Raw genomic sequence first — 17,770 nt, forward strand, 5'->3', positions numbered from 1 at the left:
TGACTTCAATTCAAATTCACATTCATTATGCAGGATGATGAAGTTTCGCATCTGAGGGGTGCCTAAGCCTGCAGCTAGCATTAATAGAGAGATTCCGGAAAGCTGATGACATCCTTGAGCTCTGCATATTGTTGTTCATACGTTACCTTCAACCTGAGAACAAGATCAAAACTTCTAGACTTACATTGCCTGGTTACCCATCAACCTAGTCATTCAGACCAAGTACTTTGGTAGCTGCCCAAAGTTTCATTTCAAGAGCGTAATACAAGCTGAATCTCCTCTGTCATAGCAGAATGACGTAGCATAAACATACAGGTGAGCAGCCATTCGCAACAACTTTTTCGTTACAATGACATCTCACAACCTCAATCGTACCATCAATTCAACAACCACAAATATGCGCGACTCTGTCAATTACCACAGCTAAGAAAAATCCTTGACTGCAGGTATCGGCTCACCAGCCGAGTCCATTTACCCATATTAACCAGACCACCTCGCTATGAACATGCTAACTTAAGCAGGGACTTCTCATCAGCCACCACATTTTCCCTCGGGTCCAACACCCGGATAGAGCGTTCCTTATCGCCCGACAGATATTCCTGGGGCAGAGCTATCGCGCCTCAATATTCCAAGGCAGCGTTCGCGGGTCGAATAGCCGCGTCCCGGTTACGAGACATCGTTGTTCAACGACCGATACGGAGACTGTGAGGAGGCTCAGATCTATCTGTCTGCAGTGGCTTCAGGAAACGAGCTCCAATTGGGTGCTATGGCTTGATTCGACTGTGGCAGAGAGTGCTTGGGTCCTCAAACGGGATGCCGTTGACAAGCAGACGACCAAGCGAGCATCCATCTCCGAGGTTGACGTTCGGCAATCAAGTACGAAAATCAACAAACGCATCTAAGAACTTCACTTCAAGCGACGTGTCATAAGGTCATGTACTCGTGGACAACTTCTCTAGGAGAATAGATGTGGCTAAACAGCTAAGTACGATATGCAACAGAAGCGCAACACTAAAAATATATCACTTCACGTTCTCTTGCCTCTCTGCCCGCTTCTGCTTGCACCTGTTCTCGTCTCGGCCCGCCTCGCAGGAAGCAAGCAAAGCAGAGTCAAAACCATGCAGGCAGGCTAAAGTCCAATCTGGAGACGATGTTCACCATAGCTGGCTGAAAGTGGATAACTGTGAACCAAAGTGGTATACTGGCGTGAGCAGGTAGCTGCAAGCAAGAAGGCGAGGACTGTGGGTAAAGAGGCGAGTGCGTGCTTTTAATGGAATTGAGATTGGCCGTATGCGGCTTCCTTGCTTCTTAATGGGAGGCGCGTGGTTATAGCTGAGAGGCGATATGCAACAGAGAGAACGAGAGCGGTGCAAGAGAGGATAGAAGAAGCTTTGACCGTTTCTAGAAGAAGTCTGTCGAGCAGTGGAAGAACAGGTGGAAGGGTAGGTGGGTAGCTATACCCCGGAAGTTGACACAAAAGAGGGAAAGACGTGGTAGTAGGAGGAACCATATGCATAGCATTGGAAGTCCAAGCATTGATTGATCCTTAACAGCCAACAGCCAAGAACTAACTATAGCTTTGTAAATCTCAACATTAAAAAAGAGCTCGACCATTTGTACATTTCTCTGTGACATCATCCAAGTATCACATTATTGATATCCAAACCAGATGCTCCGACACCGTCGCCATGCCCAAAACAAACCCCATGTAAAACATGTGAACAAAAATCAGTATAGCCCACACCCATTGTCGGCTCTAGCAAAAGCACCTGTGAAGAACTCTTGCATGGCCATATAGTGGAACAGAATACCTCCCAGGACAGCAAAATGCCACAGGTTGTGACTACCTCCGATGTAATCGAAGGCACCTGGACACCACCTCTCTGGGATCTGACTGGCATAGACAACAGCTCCAACAAGGTAGACTGTAATGCTCTTCGCTATTGGGGCGTAAAACTCCCACGCCCAAGCTCCACCACGATCGAGGTTAAGTTGCAATACAGGAGCAAAGCCCGTCGCACCAAGAGTAACGTAGAAGGCTACTCGTGCCCACGCCATATCAGCGCGGTTGAAGGTCGGATGCCAGGGAAGAATGACACCACCGATACCTAGTGTCGCTGTGAGAGTCATGTAGATCCACCGGCTCACAGGCTCGCAATAAAAAGCGGTGTATTCAGTCGTCATGATCGAAGCAGCGATCAGCAGCGAGATTCCAGTATAATCAACACAAGCAAATCGTTCCATGAGTGTTTGGTCTGCAACACTGTTCATGGTGTGCCACATGGTGCTGCAAACGAGGCATTTGCAGGCCGCGAAGAAAAATACCGCGGCGATGCAAACGTCGGTCTTCGTACTGACGGAGAAATTGACACTGGTAGGGTAGAAGTAGAAAGCAATTGCCAGCACAATAAACAGTCCGATTGCGTGTGACCAGATGTTAACCAATTCGTTCGAGAGACCGAACATAGATCGTACACAATCGACTTTTGATTCCGTGAATCGGTACCCCTTTACAATATGAGGATTGACCCGCCATGGCACAGGCAAATCCTCATATCTGATGAGACCATGCTCTCGCGCTCGAACGATGGCGTTTTGAATATGTTCCTCCATAGTCTCCGCCGCTTTGCGAGCCCTCTCAATACCCTCATCGACGACTTCTCTCGCTCGTTCGATCCCCTCATCCACCACTCTCCGTCCCTCGTCCATCAGAGTACCAGCTGCGCCTACAAAGCCCTGCTCCCTCATCTTGTATGCCCGAGCTTCGAATTCCGAGAGTATAGCTTCCAGCAATCCGATCCCTGTGTGTATTTTCTCACCCATGGTCTCCTTGGCAGCCAGCGCATCCTGATACCTTGACTCCACCGTCTCAACCATAACCCTCGCCCTGCGTCTCCCGGCCCCAATTACCTCTCCCGAGGCTTGAGAGCACCGAGCTCGCACGGCCTGTAGTGTAGCATACGCTCGTGAGATCCCAGCATCGAAATTGAGGTTTCCGTAGTTCTCCAGGAAGTCCAGGCGTCGTTCTAGTTCAGAGAGGAAGATGTCGACCTTTTACAACGTCAATGCGCGAACGCTGCGTAGGGAAATATGATGGGCGTATACCTTGAGCAGTAATCTATCATCGCCATCCATACCGTACTCGGTGCTTTTCCTCCGCGGGTGAAATGAGGAGTGCCGTCTCCTATAAATGGGCTTGTCGTCTCGGTCGTCTTTCCCAGTCGCAACCGCACCATCGCTCTCCTCATACGACTCCACAGTCAGCGAAGGACTTGTGCAAACCATCGTGAAATTCTTCCGGCACGGTAATGGGTGAAGGCGTCTTTATAAAGTTGAAGTGGTGGGGGTGTCAGAGGCGGGGATTCCGTCGTTGTTGTGCTCGCTCAGGAGTTGTGGTGTGAAATCGCGCTCTTGAATTCGTACGTGCGGCAAGAATGAAGCTGAATGGCGTTGTTAAAAGGAGTGGAAGTTGCTCTCAAGCAGTCGCAGTTGCACGGGAACGAAGAAGGACTGGCAATTCGTCGAGTTCCAAGTTGTTCGACCTTTCGAGAAGTCGGGGGCGATCCTTGGTATGATCTTGTGGATCCACTCTTTTGTTGAGTCGGTAATCTTTCGGGCGGTTGTAGTGCTTGGGGTGCTGGGCAATCATGGCACAACTGACGAATGGATCTAGAAAATGCTCAAGTGGTTTCAAGCAGTACTAGCGATGAATGTCGAGGTTATCTCAGGTTCGGTATTGAAAGTTTGGAGGCTCGAAAGTATGAAAAGCCCATCCGTCATCCCTCTGGAATTTGGAGAGCCTTCCGAGCGTTCTAAAACTCTGTGTACACTGAACCCTGGCCTGGCATGTGTTCCTCGGCAAGGCAAAAGCTAAAGCTGCACCAGACTGGCCAAGTCTTATGACGCTCAACACCAATCACATCTCCTGCCAGTGCTCGGATAATTCTTGTCACTTGGAAAGGAAGGTATCAGTATCAATATATTCTTTCAACGTTCATGTAGAATTCGATAATACAATGCAGCAGCTCAAAGGCCGAAGATCCGTCCACGGACTTCGCCAGAGCCACCTATTACTATATTTATTGTATCCCCACCCAGAGACGCCTGACTATGCACATCAAACTCATTACCGGGGCCATCAAACTTTCGCCTACTCTCTTTTCTCCCACGCAATCATTGCCGGCGCCAAAGGTCTCGAGAATAAACTCGTGTAATCTGTTTCGACGACGTTCTGGCTGTTGTCGATATTTTTGAACTTGAAGTAACGTACCATCACAGCGGTGATGGTTACCAGTTGCACGTTGGCGAACTGCTCTCCAATACACCTATGTCTTCCTGCACCGAATGGAAGATATGGGCTCTTGGCACCCTTGCTGATGAGACCGTAACCATAATCGAATTTCTCTTCCTCAACATCGGTACCCAAGACGCCACCGGACTCAGGGTCCCATCGGTGAGGATCCCATTTCATCGGATCAGGGAAGTATGTGCTGTCACGACTTGAGCAGCCAGCAGATGCAAGGAGTACATGGGAGGTAGGAATGACGTATTTTGTCCCTGGGACTGGCATAGGAGACTTGACCTTTCGCATAATCGAGTGGATAGGAGTGTGAAGTCTCAGAACCTCCTTCAAAACGTTCTGGTGCTTGGTGAGTTTGGCCAGATCTTCGTATTGCAGAGCTGGGAGATCGGAACCTAGAACTTCGATTTGTTCTTGGTACAGCTCCTCCATGATGTCTGGTCTAGAGGCAAGGCGCAGCATGATCCAGGAACTCGAGGAAGAAGACGAATGTTGTCCAGCCATGAGAAGGGCAATCATCATGTGTGCGATTTCCATGTCTGGAACCTGAACGCCATTCTTATAGCTTGAACGCATGAGCTGAGACATGATATCCAAGTTATCGAGGCTCTTCTTATCCTTTCGGCGCGCCTCCATGATTTCCATATAAGTCTTTGCAACAGTCTGCTGGGCATGGTCGCGTGCGCGGTTGTGAGGAAGAGGAGCCCAGTGAAGCATGAAGTTGATTGGGCTGAAGCCCATGTCGAGAGCGTGATAGAGCTCAGCAAATGAAGAATCGAATCTGTCTCGGCAATCCTTTCCTTGGAGGGAGTGAGAGGCGGTATAGATAGTGATTTCGGCCATCTGCGCAGGAATATTGACAGAGCCCTTGCTTCCCTTGAACGCTGCGGAGCGCTTGATGAAAGTCTCGACTTCGTCCTGGATAATAGGGACATACGACCGAAAAGCCTCTGTTGTGAGACCAATTTTCATGAACTGGTAAACAACAGTCAGTATCTATTGCGCCTTTCTCCGTTATAGCTCCAACACACCTTCTTCTGCTCCATCAATTTCGAGTTGGGGCAATCATAGACCACATCTTTTCCAAAAACCGGGGTCGTTAAAACTGTGTAGATCTCCTCGGCGTTGACATCCTTTATCTTTCCATTCAAAATGAACTCGTTCCCATCCGTCCCAAGATACACAGTTGTCTTCTTCCCTAGCAGAATAAAAGTAAAGATATCGCCATACTATAAATCAATTAGTACTAAGTCCCCAACAGAATCCGTCACGGGGTAACTGACCTTTGCCTTGTTGTCGAAGAAGAACCTGTAAGGGTCCATACCGTACGTAACGGTACTCCCAATGATAGGGAAGAAATGGAAAACCACAGGCGGCTCATTTGGGTTCTTGAAAAGTATCTGGCTCAGCACATTGAGAACGACAGACGCGACCAAGAAAGCTGCGAAACCCGCAGCGACCACAATGCCCAATCCGCGCTGCGAGACCTGTTCGCCCAGTGGCACCGTGATGATTTCGAGGATTCCCATCGCTGCGAATACAAAACAGTACCGTTCGTGTGCGGGGGATGTGAAGTCGAGGTAAAGAGCGTGGTGCGTTGAAGATCGTTGAGGGTTGGAAGGCGGTCTCCTTAATACGTGTATTTTTTTAATCCGAGTCGATGCGCAATCTGCCGCTGATTGGCTGCCCCTGGATTTCTAGATTTAGTGCTGACCAGCGTGATCTTGGCTGCGCATTGCTTCAACTCGCCGCTCAGAAACCTCACCTACCAAGACTGTCTGTCTTACGAGCAGTGGACATATGCTACGGCCCATTACTACTAGTTTTGGCCTGATTTGCTTCACCATGAACTCTGAGATAGCTTCTTGTTCGTTCTCGTGTTCGGCTTCTTCAAGCCTCAAGAATGACTACAGGGTTTAGACGAAAGCGGGTCGAGGGAAAGGGGAAGTCGTCTGATGAGAGAAGAAACATGACATAAACGAGACGACAAATGGTTTGTTGATTCTCGTGGGATGATTGTGCAGGAGTTTGGGGAGCAGTAAGGCTGACCTGGAAGAGCTAGGAGGTAGTTTTCAGTTCGACCGCCTCGGAGCCTCATTCATTCTCGGGGGGGGGGGGGGGGGGGGGCGGGGGGGCAGCTCTTCTTGTGACAGCTGTGTTCACTACGTAGCTATGCTGAAGACGCTGTGGAGAGCTCAAGACGATAATCTGTTTTATGTTCTGGAATACTCCAGGGCCCGGGATCGCTGCCGCTGAACTTTTACGACAATAGGTCTGGCCTCACCCAATGAAGCTGCTAATGATGTCGAACCTCATGACGGCTGATTCAGTATGTACATAAGAAAAAACCCGAGCAAACGAGTCCTGATGTACAAATGCTTTCCTGTACAGAGTTCCCCCCGCACCGATACCAGACTACCCCCAGACTCCATTCCAACCCGCCATGCAGCCATTCCGAATCCTAAAAAACCATTCCGGGTCATCCCTTTATACGGGTCAATACTTTTAACAACGTTCCCTGCTTGTATTACACAATTGCGCCCTCGAAAATATCATTTACTCCACAATAGAGAGCTCCTCCTTGCGGTCCTTGGCAAAGGTGTCTTTCCACGTGTGCCAGATAGTCTCGAGTTCCTGGATGTACTCCTCATGAACGCGATCAATCTCTTCCTGGCTTGGCTGTGAACTCTGCATCACTCTGATCGGTCTTCCAACCACAATATTGAGCGGTCTTCGATAGGGCATGAGACCAACATCGTAGTTAAAGATACCCCGAGCATGGAAAAGAGGGATGGTGAAACCTAAGAGCTTCTTAACAAAAAGTTGGAACTTGTGGATCTTGGGATGCGAGTCAGGCTGTAGCTGGTCATAGAGATCATTCTCGCCAAATGCCAATACTGGGACCAAGTCGGCTCCTGTTCGTATTGCCATCTTGACGAATCCCTTGCGACGCTTGAGGACGAGTCGTAACTGGTGTGGCTGAGCATCCAAAGACTCTCTAGCTCCCCCGATGACGATGGTGATACCTCGCCCCATACCCTCCTGTCAACAAGGTCAGCATAGCCACCAATGTCAGCGAAATTGCTTGTGACCTTGAAACTTACCTTATTTGCACCGCCTTTTGAAAGTAGATTCTCACATGACTCTCTGGAGACGGACGCTATGCCCATGGCCAGAGCGTAATCCCTGTATATTGGGATTCGGAAGTTGGAATCAAGAGTGAGAAGGGTGTTCTTGATGCCAGGGAATAGTTGTCCGAATCCAAGAGATTCAGTGGCAAAAGCCGCAAAGGCACCCAAGGATATGATGCCATGGGGATGGTATCCAAAAATATACTTTCTGGTCGGAGGAAGTTCCTGAGTGCGGTGAAGCCTAGCAGGGAAATAAGATGCAAAAAGTGACCAGATGGGCAATGAGCGTAGAAATTCCGATCGATGGCTCAGTGTCCCAGAAGTCGATGCAGTAGATGCCATGCAGTAAATCATGTATGGAATCAGGAGTGGCCAAAACAAAGGTATGGCGCAAAGAAAGAAGAATGTCGACACGCAGAGAGCGATGCAGAGCGTATGCCAAAGCACAACTAAGGTCTGGAGTCTCCTCTGTAGAGGCACGTTCAAGGGGGCCCAGCGAATGGCACTTCTCTCCCACCTCTGGCCGGCTTTTCGGCCACTTGCAAGTCCATCTTCTTTACGTCGCTCGAAGGTGTCTTTGTGACTTTCGTGTGTATGCTTTTCAAAGCTGAGAGCTGGCTTGACGCTCACAAGTTTGGTTCCATTTTTCTCTTCCTTGAACTTTTCGAATACAACTGTATTGTCTTTGTCGTCCTTCACTTTGCTTTCCTTCCCAGAATGATCCCCGTTGACTTTGACTTTTTCAATTGAAGACCCAATAGAGCTATTGCTGCTTTTCGATCCAGCTTTGCGATGTTTATTACGAGGCGGAGTTCGAGGGGTATCATCAAGGCCCTTGGGCACTATTTAGTGACATGTTACGATTAAGGATGCTCCGAACATACAGTAGCAGTGTATTCCTGCTTAGACTCTTGCCTCTCTATTGCAGGCCTTTCTCCTTCTTTTTCCTTCACATCCTTCTTCTCCGGCGCGCCAGTGTCAACAATCCTCAAAACCGAAGCTGTGTGCTTCCCACTTCTTGCGCCACTCACGCCATTCACGCCATTGTTTCCGCTTGCGCCATTTACTCCATTCATAATCTTTGATCCATTTGTGGCAGCTGTAGGGGCTTCGTCTTCAACAGCATCGGCGTAGCTCTTGGGTGGGAGGTCGTTGTCTTTGCGTTCCTCAGGGTTCGCAGGCTCAGAATTGAGCGGTGCACTCACAAGGGTGGCCATCGCATCAAATACGAGATCTCCCAGTAGTCTGCGGTAGACTGCACAGGACTATCTATTCAGGGAATCTGGTTGCACATGAAAGTCCTGCAAAAGTTGTGGAGGATAAGGGAGGTTGCTCAAACTCGGGATTGATGAGGCATGGAGCTTGGACCCGCCTCTATGACGTCCACACGCTATCTAGCGGCTCCAAAGGGAGGCCCGTTCTGAAACATGCCTAGGTACCTTCCTGCCTTCGTACATGAGGTCTTTATGTAGATATCACATGTTAATTATCATACATTGCGAATAAGCTGCATCTACCTCTCCCTACTGTACGATGAGGTCTACGAAGTACTATTTTCTGGGCTAGAGCTTGGTGATTTTGAGTTGTTGAGAGCACATGGGAGGTCTGGACTTTGATCATGCAATTAATTACCACCTTACACTCCTGCGTATATGCGGTGCAGAATGAATGCTAACGAATTGAAGAGACTGCACATGAGCCTGGCTCGAATCGACTCCAAGCTTCAAAAGCAGTCAAATCAAGTGATGGAACACTAACTTGGCCTGACAGTCAAGTACTAGCTAGGTTATCACCAGGACTTCACACTGGTCCTCGCTTAGCTGACCTGCAATCAAAACATTTGCAGATGGAAGTCTTTATTGAACAGAAAAGATATGAAGAAATGTAATTTTCTCGTATCACGTAACCAGAGCAACTGCTAGGAATATGTGAACAAGTTATAGTACAAGCTTGATGTCTCCCGTCCCAAACCTAAGTGCCCCTACCCTGCCCCCTCCCCTGTAAAATTTTCCCATCCCACCTGTAACAAATGAAAGCAATTGAATCATAGCAGGCAGCGAGAGAAAGCCATATGTCTCTAAGAACGGTAAGGGTGCTTTTGCAACGATCCGATTCACATAATCTCCCCAACGCCTCCACCAACTTTCCTTCCATGCAAAAATATTGCAAACAGAATCTGATGTCTATCTTACATCGAATCTCGCTAGCCCACGCCACCCAGAAACGACTGTACGCCAAAATGTTGACTTAGAACACTCTCGTGTACCTGTGTCCTATCGATATTATTGTTATGAGTGCCCCTGGAGAGGTGGCTGCTGTGGGGCATTCTGTCCGTTCACTTGTCTTCGAAGAGACATGACCTCCTCCAAAAGGTGATTGTACTTGTCTTCCTGGCTCTTTTCCGCATTTTCCATGGCTTGGACTTTCTCCGAGAGCTGCTTGACTTTGTCCTCTAATTGTTGGACGTAGTTCCACACTCCTCGGTCTCCAGATGCAAAGAGGTTGTTGCTGCTGTCACCACTTCCCGTACCTTGATGACTTGGGCTGCTTGGATATCCTCGCCCGGAGGTAGGTCCACCTTGTGGCTGATACATAGCACTTGGGGAAGTAGAACCTGGGCCAGGTTGACCACCATGGTTACCGTTGGCGGGCAACGGTTGATTTGATGACTGACTTGGCAATGTATACCTTTGATCAGGTGGAGCTAAACCTGCCAGAGCAGGAAGTTTAGGAACGAGAGATGTGCCATGGGGAGAGGGGAGGGACATTCCAGGAGACATTGCCGGAGGGGAAGACCGGCCTGACTGTCGTCGACCAAAGTGCTGTTGTTGAAATTGTGTAGTGAGGCTTGGCGATCTCTGTCTGTTTATTGACGACGGATCGTGGCCAAGTTGATGCGAATGCATGCCTCCAGGACTAAGAGGTTTCGGACTTTCTGTCATACCGCTTTGTGAAAACATGGAATTCCCTCCAGTGCTCAGCGGAATCGAGGAAATGCTTGTGTTGGGAGTGTGACCGACTATACTGTTTTGCATACTAGGAGAGGTCGATGCCGAAGATCCGCCTCGGTCAGCATTTGGAGGGTATAGCCCTCCAGAGGATTGGCCAGGTCGGGGACCTGCCGGTGGGTATGTACTTGGCGTTCGCGAATGGCTAGAGTAACTGTCTCCACTACCAGGGCCAGATACATGTTGAGCCTTGATACTGGGTAGGCTGTACCGGCGTCGCTCCTCCTCCGTCATTTCGCTCTCATTGGGGTGTGGTGTTCCATTCGCATACAGAACACCATCCATCATACTCTCATCGCCGTCCCCGGCATTTGAGCCCTCATAATCGTCATCTCCTCCAAAACTTCCCATGCTAGCTCTTCTCCCAGCACAGCCGCCCTGCCCTTTGCTGTGACGAGCTAGTGCGTCCCCACGGGCGAATTTGCGATCACATTTTGGACAGATATGCGGTCGTTCGCCAGTATGGAGCTTCATGTGGCGCTTGAGATCATGCAGACGTCGGAACCTCATTTGGCAAGTTTGACAGACATAAGGCTTTTCTTGACTGTGGGTCAAAAGATGACTTTTGAGGTTGTGATGTCGTGTAAACTCGGTCTCACAATAGGGACACTTGTGTTTCTTCTGTGACGGAGACCTTGGTGCCAACTGTTGTCCTGGCATTGGCAAACTTAAACCCCTGGCAGGCACTCGCGGATCTTGTTGGCCAAGCAAGTTTCCCGGAAAAGATAGGGCACGATTAGGTTGTTGCTCATCACTAGGTGTTTGGAGCATGTTGTTGCTGCTTGGTCTTGGTTCTCGAACTTCTGCATCGATAGCACTCGTCATTGCTGCTGGACTGGCGACGAGAGTTGAGCTTGCGGTTGCAGTTTGCGCCGAGCTGCCTAAACTTGCGAGGCTTGTCACACTGGCCGGGCTGGTTTCTTGTGGAGAAGTCTCGAAGTGCATAGGGCTAGGAATAGAGATTGCATTTGCAGCCGTTGACAGCCCTTCGCTCAATGTGGTTGTTGCGAGAGGCGCATCTTGAGGTTTACTCATTCCAGTCCCGCCACCAGCCATAAGTGACGACAGAGCCTTGTGGCCGGGATTCTCACTCATGGCAGGCTCTTGTTGTCTTCGCTGGTTCTCCTCGAGCCTCCTCCGCTCGTCGGCCAAGGCTGCTTCGCCAGTCAAAGGCACAGGAACGAATCCTGGAGAGAAAGTCCCTTTGAAGCGTGGTGATTTCGGGGACGGAGAGCCGGCAAGCCCAGCATGCGCAATGGATGTCAAGTTTGCGGGTACTTGATCTGAGCGGCCTCGCTTTAGGGATTTGGATCGCGCGGGATCAGGATCAGTGGTGGTTATAGGTTCGGACAAGGTCGTACTGAACAGAGGAGCTGATACTCCTGGGTTCTCTGATGCCATGAGGGATATGTTTCAAGGTACAAAAAGTATAGAGTCTCTAGCCAACCTGCCTGTATGTTTCTGCGAAAGAGGGGTCGAGACCCAGGGTGATAACGCCGTGATGTCCAAGTCACATTCGTCTGGCGTCAGAATTGCATCTCAGGTCCTGCGGACTGGTATTCGAGGAGGGGCAAAAGGTTGAAATCGAATCGCAAGGCTGCTTTCTCTTGGAATTAGCCAAGGCCACAACATTGCAATGTAACATCACTGTACTAACCAGATCGCACTTTGAAAGACTTGTGTCTGGAGAAGTTGCGCGCAGCTGTGAATGTTTGTACAGAAATTCCGTGTTGCTCTTTGCGACCTCGCTGGACATAACTCGGTACGACGGAAGCTCTAACAGCCCAGCCAGTAGTACGGGAGAAGACTCAATCGGTAGGACGGGCTGAAGGTCGAAGTTCAGAAAGGCATCGTTGCGCAAAGCCGTGAGGGAGGGGGACGTAAATCGAGTCGAAGACAGGTTTTCAGGTGGATGCAGATGGCAAGGTAAGGTCAAGTAAGGCAAGTAGGAAGTTGGGTTGGGTAAGAGTAGGTACAATGGAAACACAAGAAAGCTGAGGGCTGACTACGGCAGTGGTGCGAGGTGGTTGAGAGGCACGCTGTTGCGGGTTTGGTCTACCTAGGCACGCAAGGAAGGGAAGGCTTCGGCGTCGTAGTGTGGTGTGGTGCGGGTGTGGGTGTGGTGAATGACGGCGGCGGAGCCAGTTGACTTGACTTGACTTGACTGACTACCTGACTACCTACTGCCTGGGAGCGTGAGGTGAGTGCCTGTGTGAGAGTGAGAGTGAGCGTAGAGTGTGAGTGTGAGTGTGAGTGTGAGTGTGAGTGTGAGTGTGGCTATGTCGAAAAGAGCGGGACCCCGTCGTCGAACCATGCCGGCCGCCGGCGCGAGCACTAGCCCACATTAGGGCTGGCTGATCAGGAGAAGCCTCCCATTGGAAGGCCTTGGCCACTGTCAACTGCCCTGCGAGCCTGCCTCCTGCCTCGCCTGCCTGCACGAACCCTTCGACCTCACCTCACAGCTCCGACAAGCACCTGCAGGCAAGACAAGACCAAGACGAGAGAGACGGGGAGCATCAGCTCCATGATCCATGAGTGAGCTCCAGCTGCCTCAGCGCCAGCCCAGCCCCCAGCCCCCAGGCCAGCTCCAGCTCCAGCTCCAGCTCCAGCTTTCCCTTCACCAAGTTATTGCCTCCGAGATCAAACAACTGCAAATTAAGCAGGGTACCTAAGTAAGGTATTTACAGAGGTAGAGCGAGTAAAACTTTCAAATTTGGGTACCACCACGGACAGTGCCCTGGTATCCTCAAGCGGCCCTGTCTGCCGAACTGGGTACGATCTTGTACATCTCTAACCATTGGTTCTGGCTACTACTGCGGTGCGGCTACAGCAATTTCTGCTAGGTCTACAAGTTTCTACTGTATCGTTGATCTTACCGGCCATATGGGTGTGGCTGCACTACTGGACTGCTGCTGGAAAGGTAGGAAAGCTGTCTTTTTGCCACATGGCCTGCTCTGCCTTCCATGGCACAGTGTTCCTGATGCGGCTTTCCTCTCCACGACGGTGCCAGATCGAGCCAAAACGCTGTGGAGCTGCCATCTGACGTGCGTCTGCCAATACTCCGTCCGTACTGATCGGCTCTTGTACGCTTTTGACAAGCTCGCACCTCCAAGTTTGTAGCTAGACATGCTACTTCCATGCAAACATACAGTTCGCAAGATCAGCCACAACATCAGGAAGATGGATGGCGGGTGTAATTTATCATCCGATAGAGTTGAATATCAAATCTAACAGTACCGGCTCTCTGTCCCTGGCCAGTACCGTTTGCCGGAGCCCCATGAATTCAATCACTAGCCGGTTGTTGGGATAATGCCGTCGGCCATGCTTGCAGCCTCGAAGAGATCAGCAAAAGTCAGGTAGATCCCTACTCTTTCATGAAAGGATGCAAGAGTCGCCTCCTGATCAATTTGTTCGCCTCGTCACAGCACTTTCATGCGCCACATCGCCTCTATCCAGCCCAGCCTCCCAGCTAGGTCGGAGCGGGCAAGGATTCGGGATCTCCTGGGTAGCATCAAATCGCTGCCGTTGACATCGAATCAACCAAGACTCGCAGAAGTCTGCGTCAGCATCAAGGAGGTAATATTTTCTCTCCGTACCTATCCTGAGCTATCGCCATCCAACGACCAACGACCTGACCTGGAAAGCCAGAAGTGCCACACGGAACTTCCAGATGCCGACTACACTCCAGCATACCCAGCCATTGGACAGGATCTACGCCGCCTCTCCAAGCCACATCCTTCACCAAGCCACGGACTAACAATACTGGACGATACCTTGAACCACTCAAACGTTAGTCTCTTCAATCCAAAACCACTCAGCCTTATTAAACGGGACGAACCTCGCTGCATATGACATAATTTCGATTCGCCTCCTTCAACATCTTTGCCACTAGGAATTTCCGAGATCGCGGTACGTAACATGGATCGGGAATCATCGCGGCATATTCCCATCGGCGGCGGGACCTCGAAGCGGTCCGAGTACAAACCAACCCTGGCCAGCCAGCCTCGCCGGCCTCATCAACTCTCAAGTTGTATTAGACATTATTGCCAACTTCCCACTTGAGTCACGAATAAGTCTTGTAACATGCTCAGCTGTTGCTTCCAGGCAGCAAAGTCAACAGTCAAGAAGTCGACTGGTTTTCAGCCTCAACAGCTGGGTGGCTTCTTCAGCGTGGGGCTTGGGGACGGCTGATGTTTCAGCCGCCAAGCTCTCATATTACTCGTGTCACGGGGTTGCCGATATAAGAGTGTGCCTGAATCAATGTGCCTTCCTACGCAGTTAAATTTCAGAATCATATACACCAGTCAGAACTCTGTGCCTCGTCTTGTTTGGAGTTAGCATGCGCGAGGAAGCCTCGAGGGCTGGGTATCACACGCCATGTGACGACGTCGAGTCTTGTTCAAACTGAAAGTTATGCTAACTGATCTATGGGTCCATTTTGCCAGTTCTATCCCTTAGCCCAAAATGAGCAGCTACAATGTTCAGATGTGAGGAAGGAATGCCTTCCAAAGGTGGGCCTGCAGTGGCAGAACGTTCAGCTGTTTATGATGGGTTCTCGCTGACCACTTCTTCTGGTTCCGGCTTCTCTGGAGCATAGTCACCATCGTTCAGTTCAAAGACTCCTTTTTCACTCTTTCCAAGGCCTCCACCCTTTGTCTGTATGGAGTGTCAGCACAAATGGCGCTTTCAAGCAGTGTTGGGCAGCCTGGCTTATCACGAGAGCCAGTGAGTCGGACGAACCTCTGTAAGCTCCCACTCAACAAGGCGAGGTATATCGCCTTCATCTTCTTCTCCGAAATTGAAGATTCTGTAGTCAGCGTTGTCGAATCTCCTGGAGCAAAGACTTGTCCTCAAAAACCCAGCATGGGACACGACTGCGATGATCTTTTCTGGTCTGTTTCGCAAGAAGTTTCTTGCTGCAATGCCGCGCCGTGTCAACCCTTTTCTGGAGCACTCGTACAAGCCATCAGTTGCAGGATATCTGGGATCCACAGTTGACCACTAGATGATTTGATCAGTACCAAGGATAGAGATCGGATGCGCAATGATGTCTACTTACGTCGAATTGTGGCCATTCTCTCTCCATCTCTGGAATCGGAGATCCAGTGTCACATGGCTTAGCAGAGTTCTCTTGGAACTCTGCACGCAGGATGACTGGTACACCTTTCTTCATCAGCCAGCCAAGTGCTTGCTACAAGAATGTCAGCATATCCACACCCGTAAAGTCTCTCTCGGCATACCACCGAGCAGAGATATTGCGGTCCAAGGTAGGGTGTGACATCGTCGAAGCGAAAAGAAAGTTTGCTTACTTGAGCTGTCTGAAGTGTTCTTCTCATTGGACTGACAACGATGAGTTCTATCTCATGTGCCAACGGGAGCTCATTTTCTAAATGCTTTGCAAGTTCGTCACATTGTTCTCCGAAGCCAAGCTCTGTGAGAGCAGGGTCAGGTATGTTGTAGTCCCGTGAGAAAAGTTAGCTTCCAGAACGATCTATTGTCGTGGTCCAGATAGGCATCTGGACTTACGATGGCCGTGGAGAGACTTATTGGTGGCATCTGCGTTTCCTATTAGTTTGGAATTTCAAAGCCGTTTTTGTGTATTTGAGATTACGTACTGTGACGAGCTTCAGCATGTCTGATGAAGATGACAGTAGGTGCCATCTTGCTTTCTTGCAAGAGTCTGGAAGTTGTTGAAGGTGGTGGAAGCAAAAGTTGAAGAAGTGCCTATTATATGTGCAGCGCCCGTCAGTACGCCCGCCAGTACGCCCGATGATGCATCACCGGGTGAAGTGTACACAAGAAAGCGTCAGGCCCCACTAACAAAAATAAGGTAGCCCCGAGCAAAACAGGAGGTGGGCCGGCTAGTAGCTGGCGGGGCGTCATTGGAAAGGCTGACGGCATTCAAGCTGGCACTAATCACGATAGCGATAAGGTAGAGTGGGCTCCCGATTCTAAACAACAGCACCCCTTGTTTCCCCAAACATCTTCTTCTAACCACAAGTCATTTGGGGCGCACGAGGAGCGATGAGCTTCAAATTTTCAGCTGCACACTCAAGTCGGATAAAGAAACCCACCAAGCCACCAGCGTTCAAACGAAACTCTTCCAGCTCGTCATCCTTCTCTGCCTTGCCTCGGCGAAAGCCAGTGCAGAGGTCCACCTCGAAATCCGAAACCAAGGATGATGAAGATGAGGATATGTTCGGGGACAGGCTGGATGATGTGGGACTTGTCAAGAGTTTAGCTACCGATCTGACGTTGAGAGATGTCTCACAGGCAGTTATGTATGTGCGAGGCAGGATGTGGAGTGCCATTCCTCAGGACAGGACGGGCATGAACTCGACGCGCATTGCAGAAGTTTTGAACTTCCGAGCTTTACTACCGCCTATTGTCACGGTCTCACATATCCAAGCGCTACTAAATTCGCCAACGAGTGTGGAGAGGGAGATAGCGGAGCTGATACGTGGAGGGGCAATACGGAAGATTGTAGTTGGAGGGAGGGGCAGTATGGGGGAAGCATTGATTATGGTTCAAGATTTGGACGAGATAATTGCGAAGAGTGGCGTGGAAGAGGAAATCAGAGAAAAGTTCGTGAAGCTCTTGCATGAATTTCCGACTGCGATGAAGGTATCGAGATCGCAGCTTTTAGAGGAAGAAGCGAAGGCGCTGATGCTCGCTGGGTTTCTGACCACGGCAACGCCGGGCTGGACTTCGAATGATAAGTACTCAAGACCTGGAGATGGTATGCGGGGGACCATGACGTCTCTGAATAGCATCTCAAAAGCTGCCTCTGGATCTTTAGCTGCAGTCGGCGGCGAGGGCGCTGTTCACGCAGCTGGAGGGAGCGGGGGAGGGGTAAAAGGGCCAGGATTTGGAGACTACTCTATCGCCCTCCCCACAACTGGACCCTTTCTCAAACTCCTAGCAAACGCACGAGCGCATATGCTGTCACTGCTATCGAAATCCAAGTTCCGAGAGGCACCCGAATCGCTGCTGCGTCAACGCTGGGACGGAGGAATCGCAGCAGACGATCCGGCAAGCGCAGCACGGCATAATCGAGGAGAGTTCGGCGTGCTACCGGGCAGGACGAGGAAGTGGAAACAGTTCCATGGGATGTCTTTTGAGTGGATTCTGGGTGAGTGTGTCGGCGCTGGAATGCTAGAGGTTTTTGATACCAGGAGTATCGGACGAGGCGTCCGTGCTTTGTAAAATGGACTCTGGGGTGGGGGAATGGTGTTTAGAAGCGAAGGATCATACACGGCTTAGTGTTTGAGGAACGGATCTTCGAAGTGGGTGGCCGAAACTGGCAGGTAATGAGACAAAGATGTGATAAT

At 50.3% G+C, this 17,770-nt stretch overlaps 6 protein-coding genes across 6 annotated transcripts; 1 reads left to right on the forward strand and 5 right to left on the reverse strand.

Moving 5' to 3' along the window:
* Window positions 1-238: 238 nt before the first annotated feature.
* ONS95_007853 (uncharacterized protein) lies at window positions 239-3,782 on the reverse strand. Its single transcript, XM_058501376.1, has 2 exons — window positions 3,106-3,782; window positions 239-3,051 (listed from the first exon to the last, which is right to left on the reverse strand). Exons 1-2 carry the CDS (start codon window positions 3,283-3,285, stop codon window positions 1,729-1,731), a joined length of 1,503 nt encoding a protein of 500 aa, XP_058362695.1. The 5' UTR covers window positions 3,286-3,782; the 3' UTR covers window positions 239-1,728.
* A 368-nt stretch (window positions 3,783-4,150) lies between these two features.
* Window positions 4,151-5,829, reverse strand: ERG11_1 (Lanosterol 14-alpha-demethylase; the record flags this gene model as incomplete). The annotated part of the gene is made up of 3 exons (XM_058501377.1): window positions 4,151-5,275; window positions 5,332-5,529; window positions 5,584-5,829. The coding sequence occupies 3 exons, from the start codon at window positions 5,827-5,829 to the stop codon at window positions 4,151-4,153; spliced, it is 1,569 nt and encodes a 522-aa protein (XP_058362696.1).
* Window positions 5,830-6,856: 1,027 nt separating this feature from the next.
* Window positions 6,857-8,648, reverse strand: DGA1 (diacylglycerol O-acyltransferase 1; the record flags this gene model as incomplete). Its single annotated transcript, XM_058501378.1, has 3 exons — window positions 6,857-7,342; window positions 7,405-8,265; window positions 8,316-8,648. The coding sequence occupies 3 exons, from the start codon at window positions 8,646-8,648 to the stop codon at window positions 6,857-6,859; spliced, it is 1,680 nt and encodes a 559-aa protein (XP_058362697.1).
* A 1,071-nt stretch (window positions 8,649-9,719) lies between these two features.
* On the reverse strand, window positions 9,720-11,840 carry ONS95_007856 (uncharacterized protein; the record flags this gene model as incomplete). The annotated part of the gene is made up of 1 exon (XM_058501379.1): window positions 9,720-11,840. One exon carries the CDS (start codon window positions 11,838-11,840, stop codon window positions 9,720-9,722), a length of 2,121 nt encoding a protein of 706 aa, XP_058362698.1.
* Window positions 11,841-14,981: 3,141 nt separating this feature from the next.
* On the reverse strand, window positions 14,982-16,100 carry ONS95_007857 (uncharacterized protein; the record flags this gene model as incomplete). The annotated part of the gene is made up of 6 exons (XM_058501380.1): window positions 14,982-15,095; window positions 15,180-15,440; window positions 15,499-15,630; window positions 15,680-15,870; window positions 15,966-15,995; window positions 16,055-16,100. 6 exons carry the CDS (start codon window positions 16,098-16,100, stop codon window positions 14,982-14,984), a joined length of 774 nt encoding a protein of 257 aa, XP_058362699.1.
* A 363-nt stretch (window positions 16,101-16,463) lies between these two features.
* ONS95_007858 (uncharacterized protein) lies at window positions 16,464-17,645 on the forward strand (the record flags this gene model as incomplete). Its single annotated transcript, XM_058501381.1, has 1 exon — window positions 16,464-17,645. One exon carries the CDS (start codon window positions 16,464-16,466, stop codon window positions 17,643-17,645), a length of 1,182 nt encoding a protein of 393 aa, XP_058362700.1.
* Window positions 17,646-17,770: the final 125 nt, after the last annotated feature.

This window comes from Cadophora gregata (genome assembly GCF_030347475.1).
Source record: "Cadophora gregata isolate MNR1 chromosome Unknown scaffold_2, whole genome shotgun sequence".
In the NCBI taxonomy this organism is placed as follows: domain Eukaryota; kingdom Fungi; phylum Ascomycota; class Leotiomycetes; order Helotiales; family Ploettnerulaceae; genus Cadophora; species Cadophora gregata.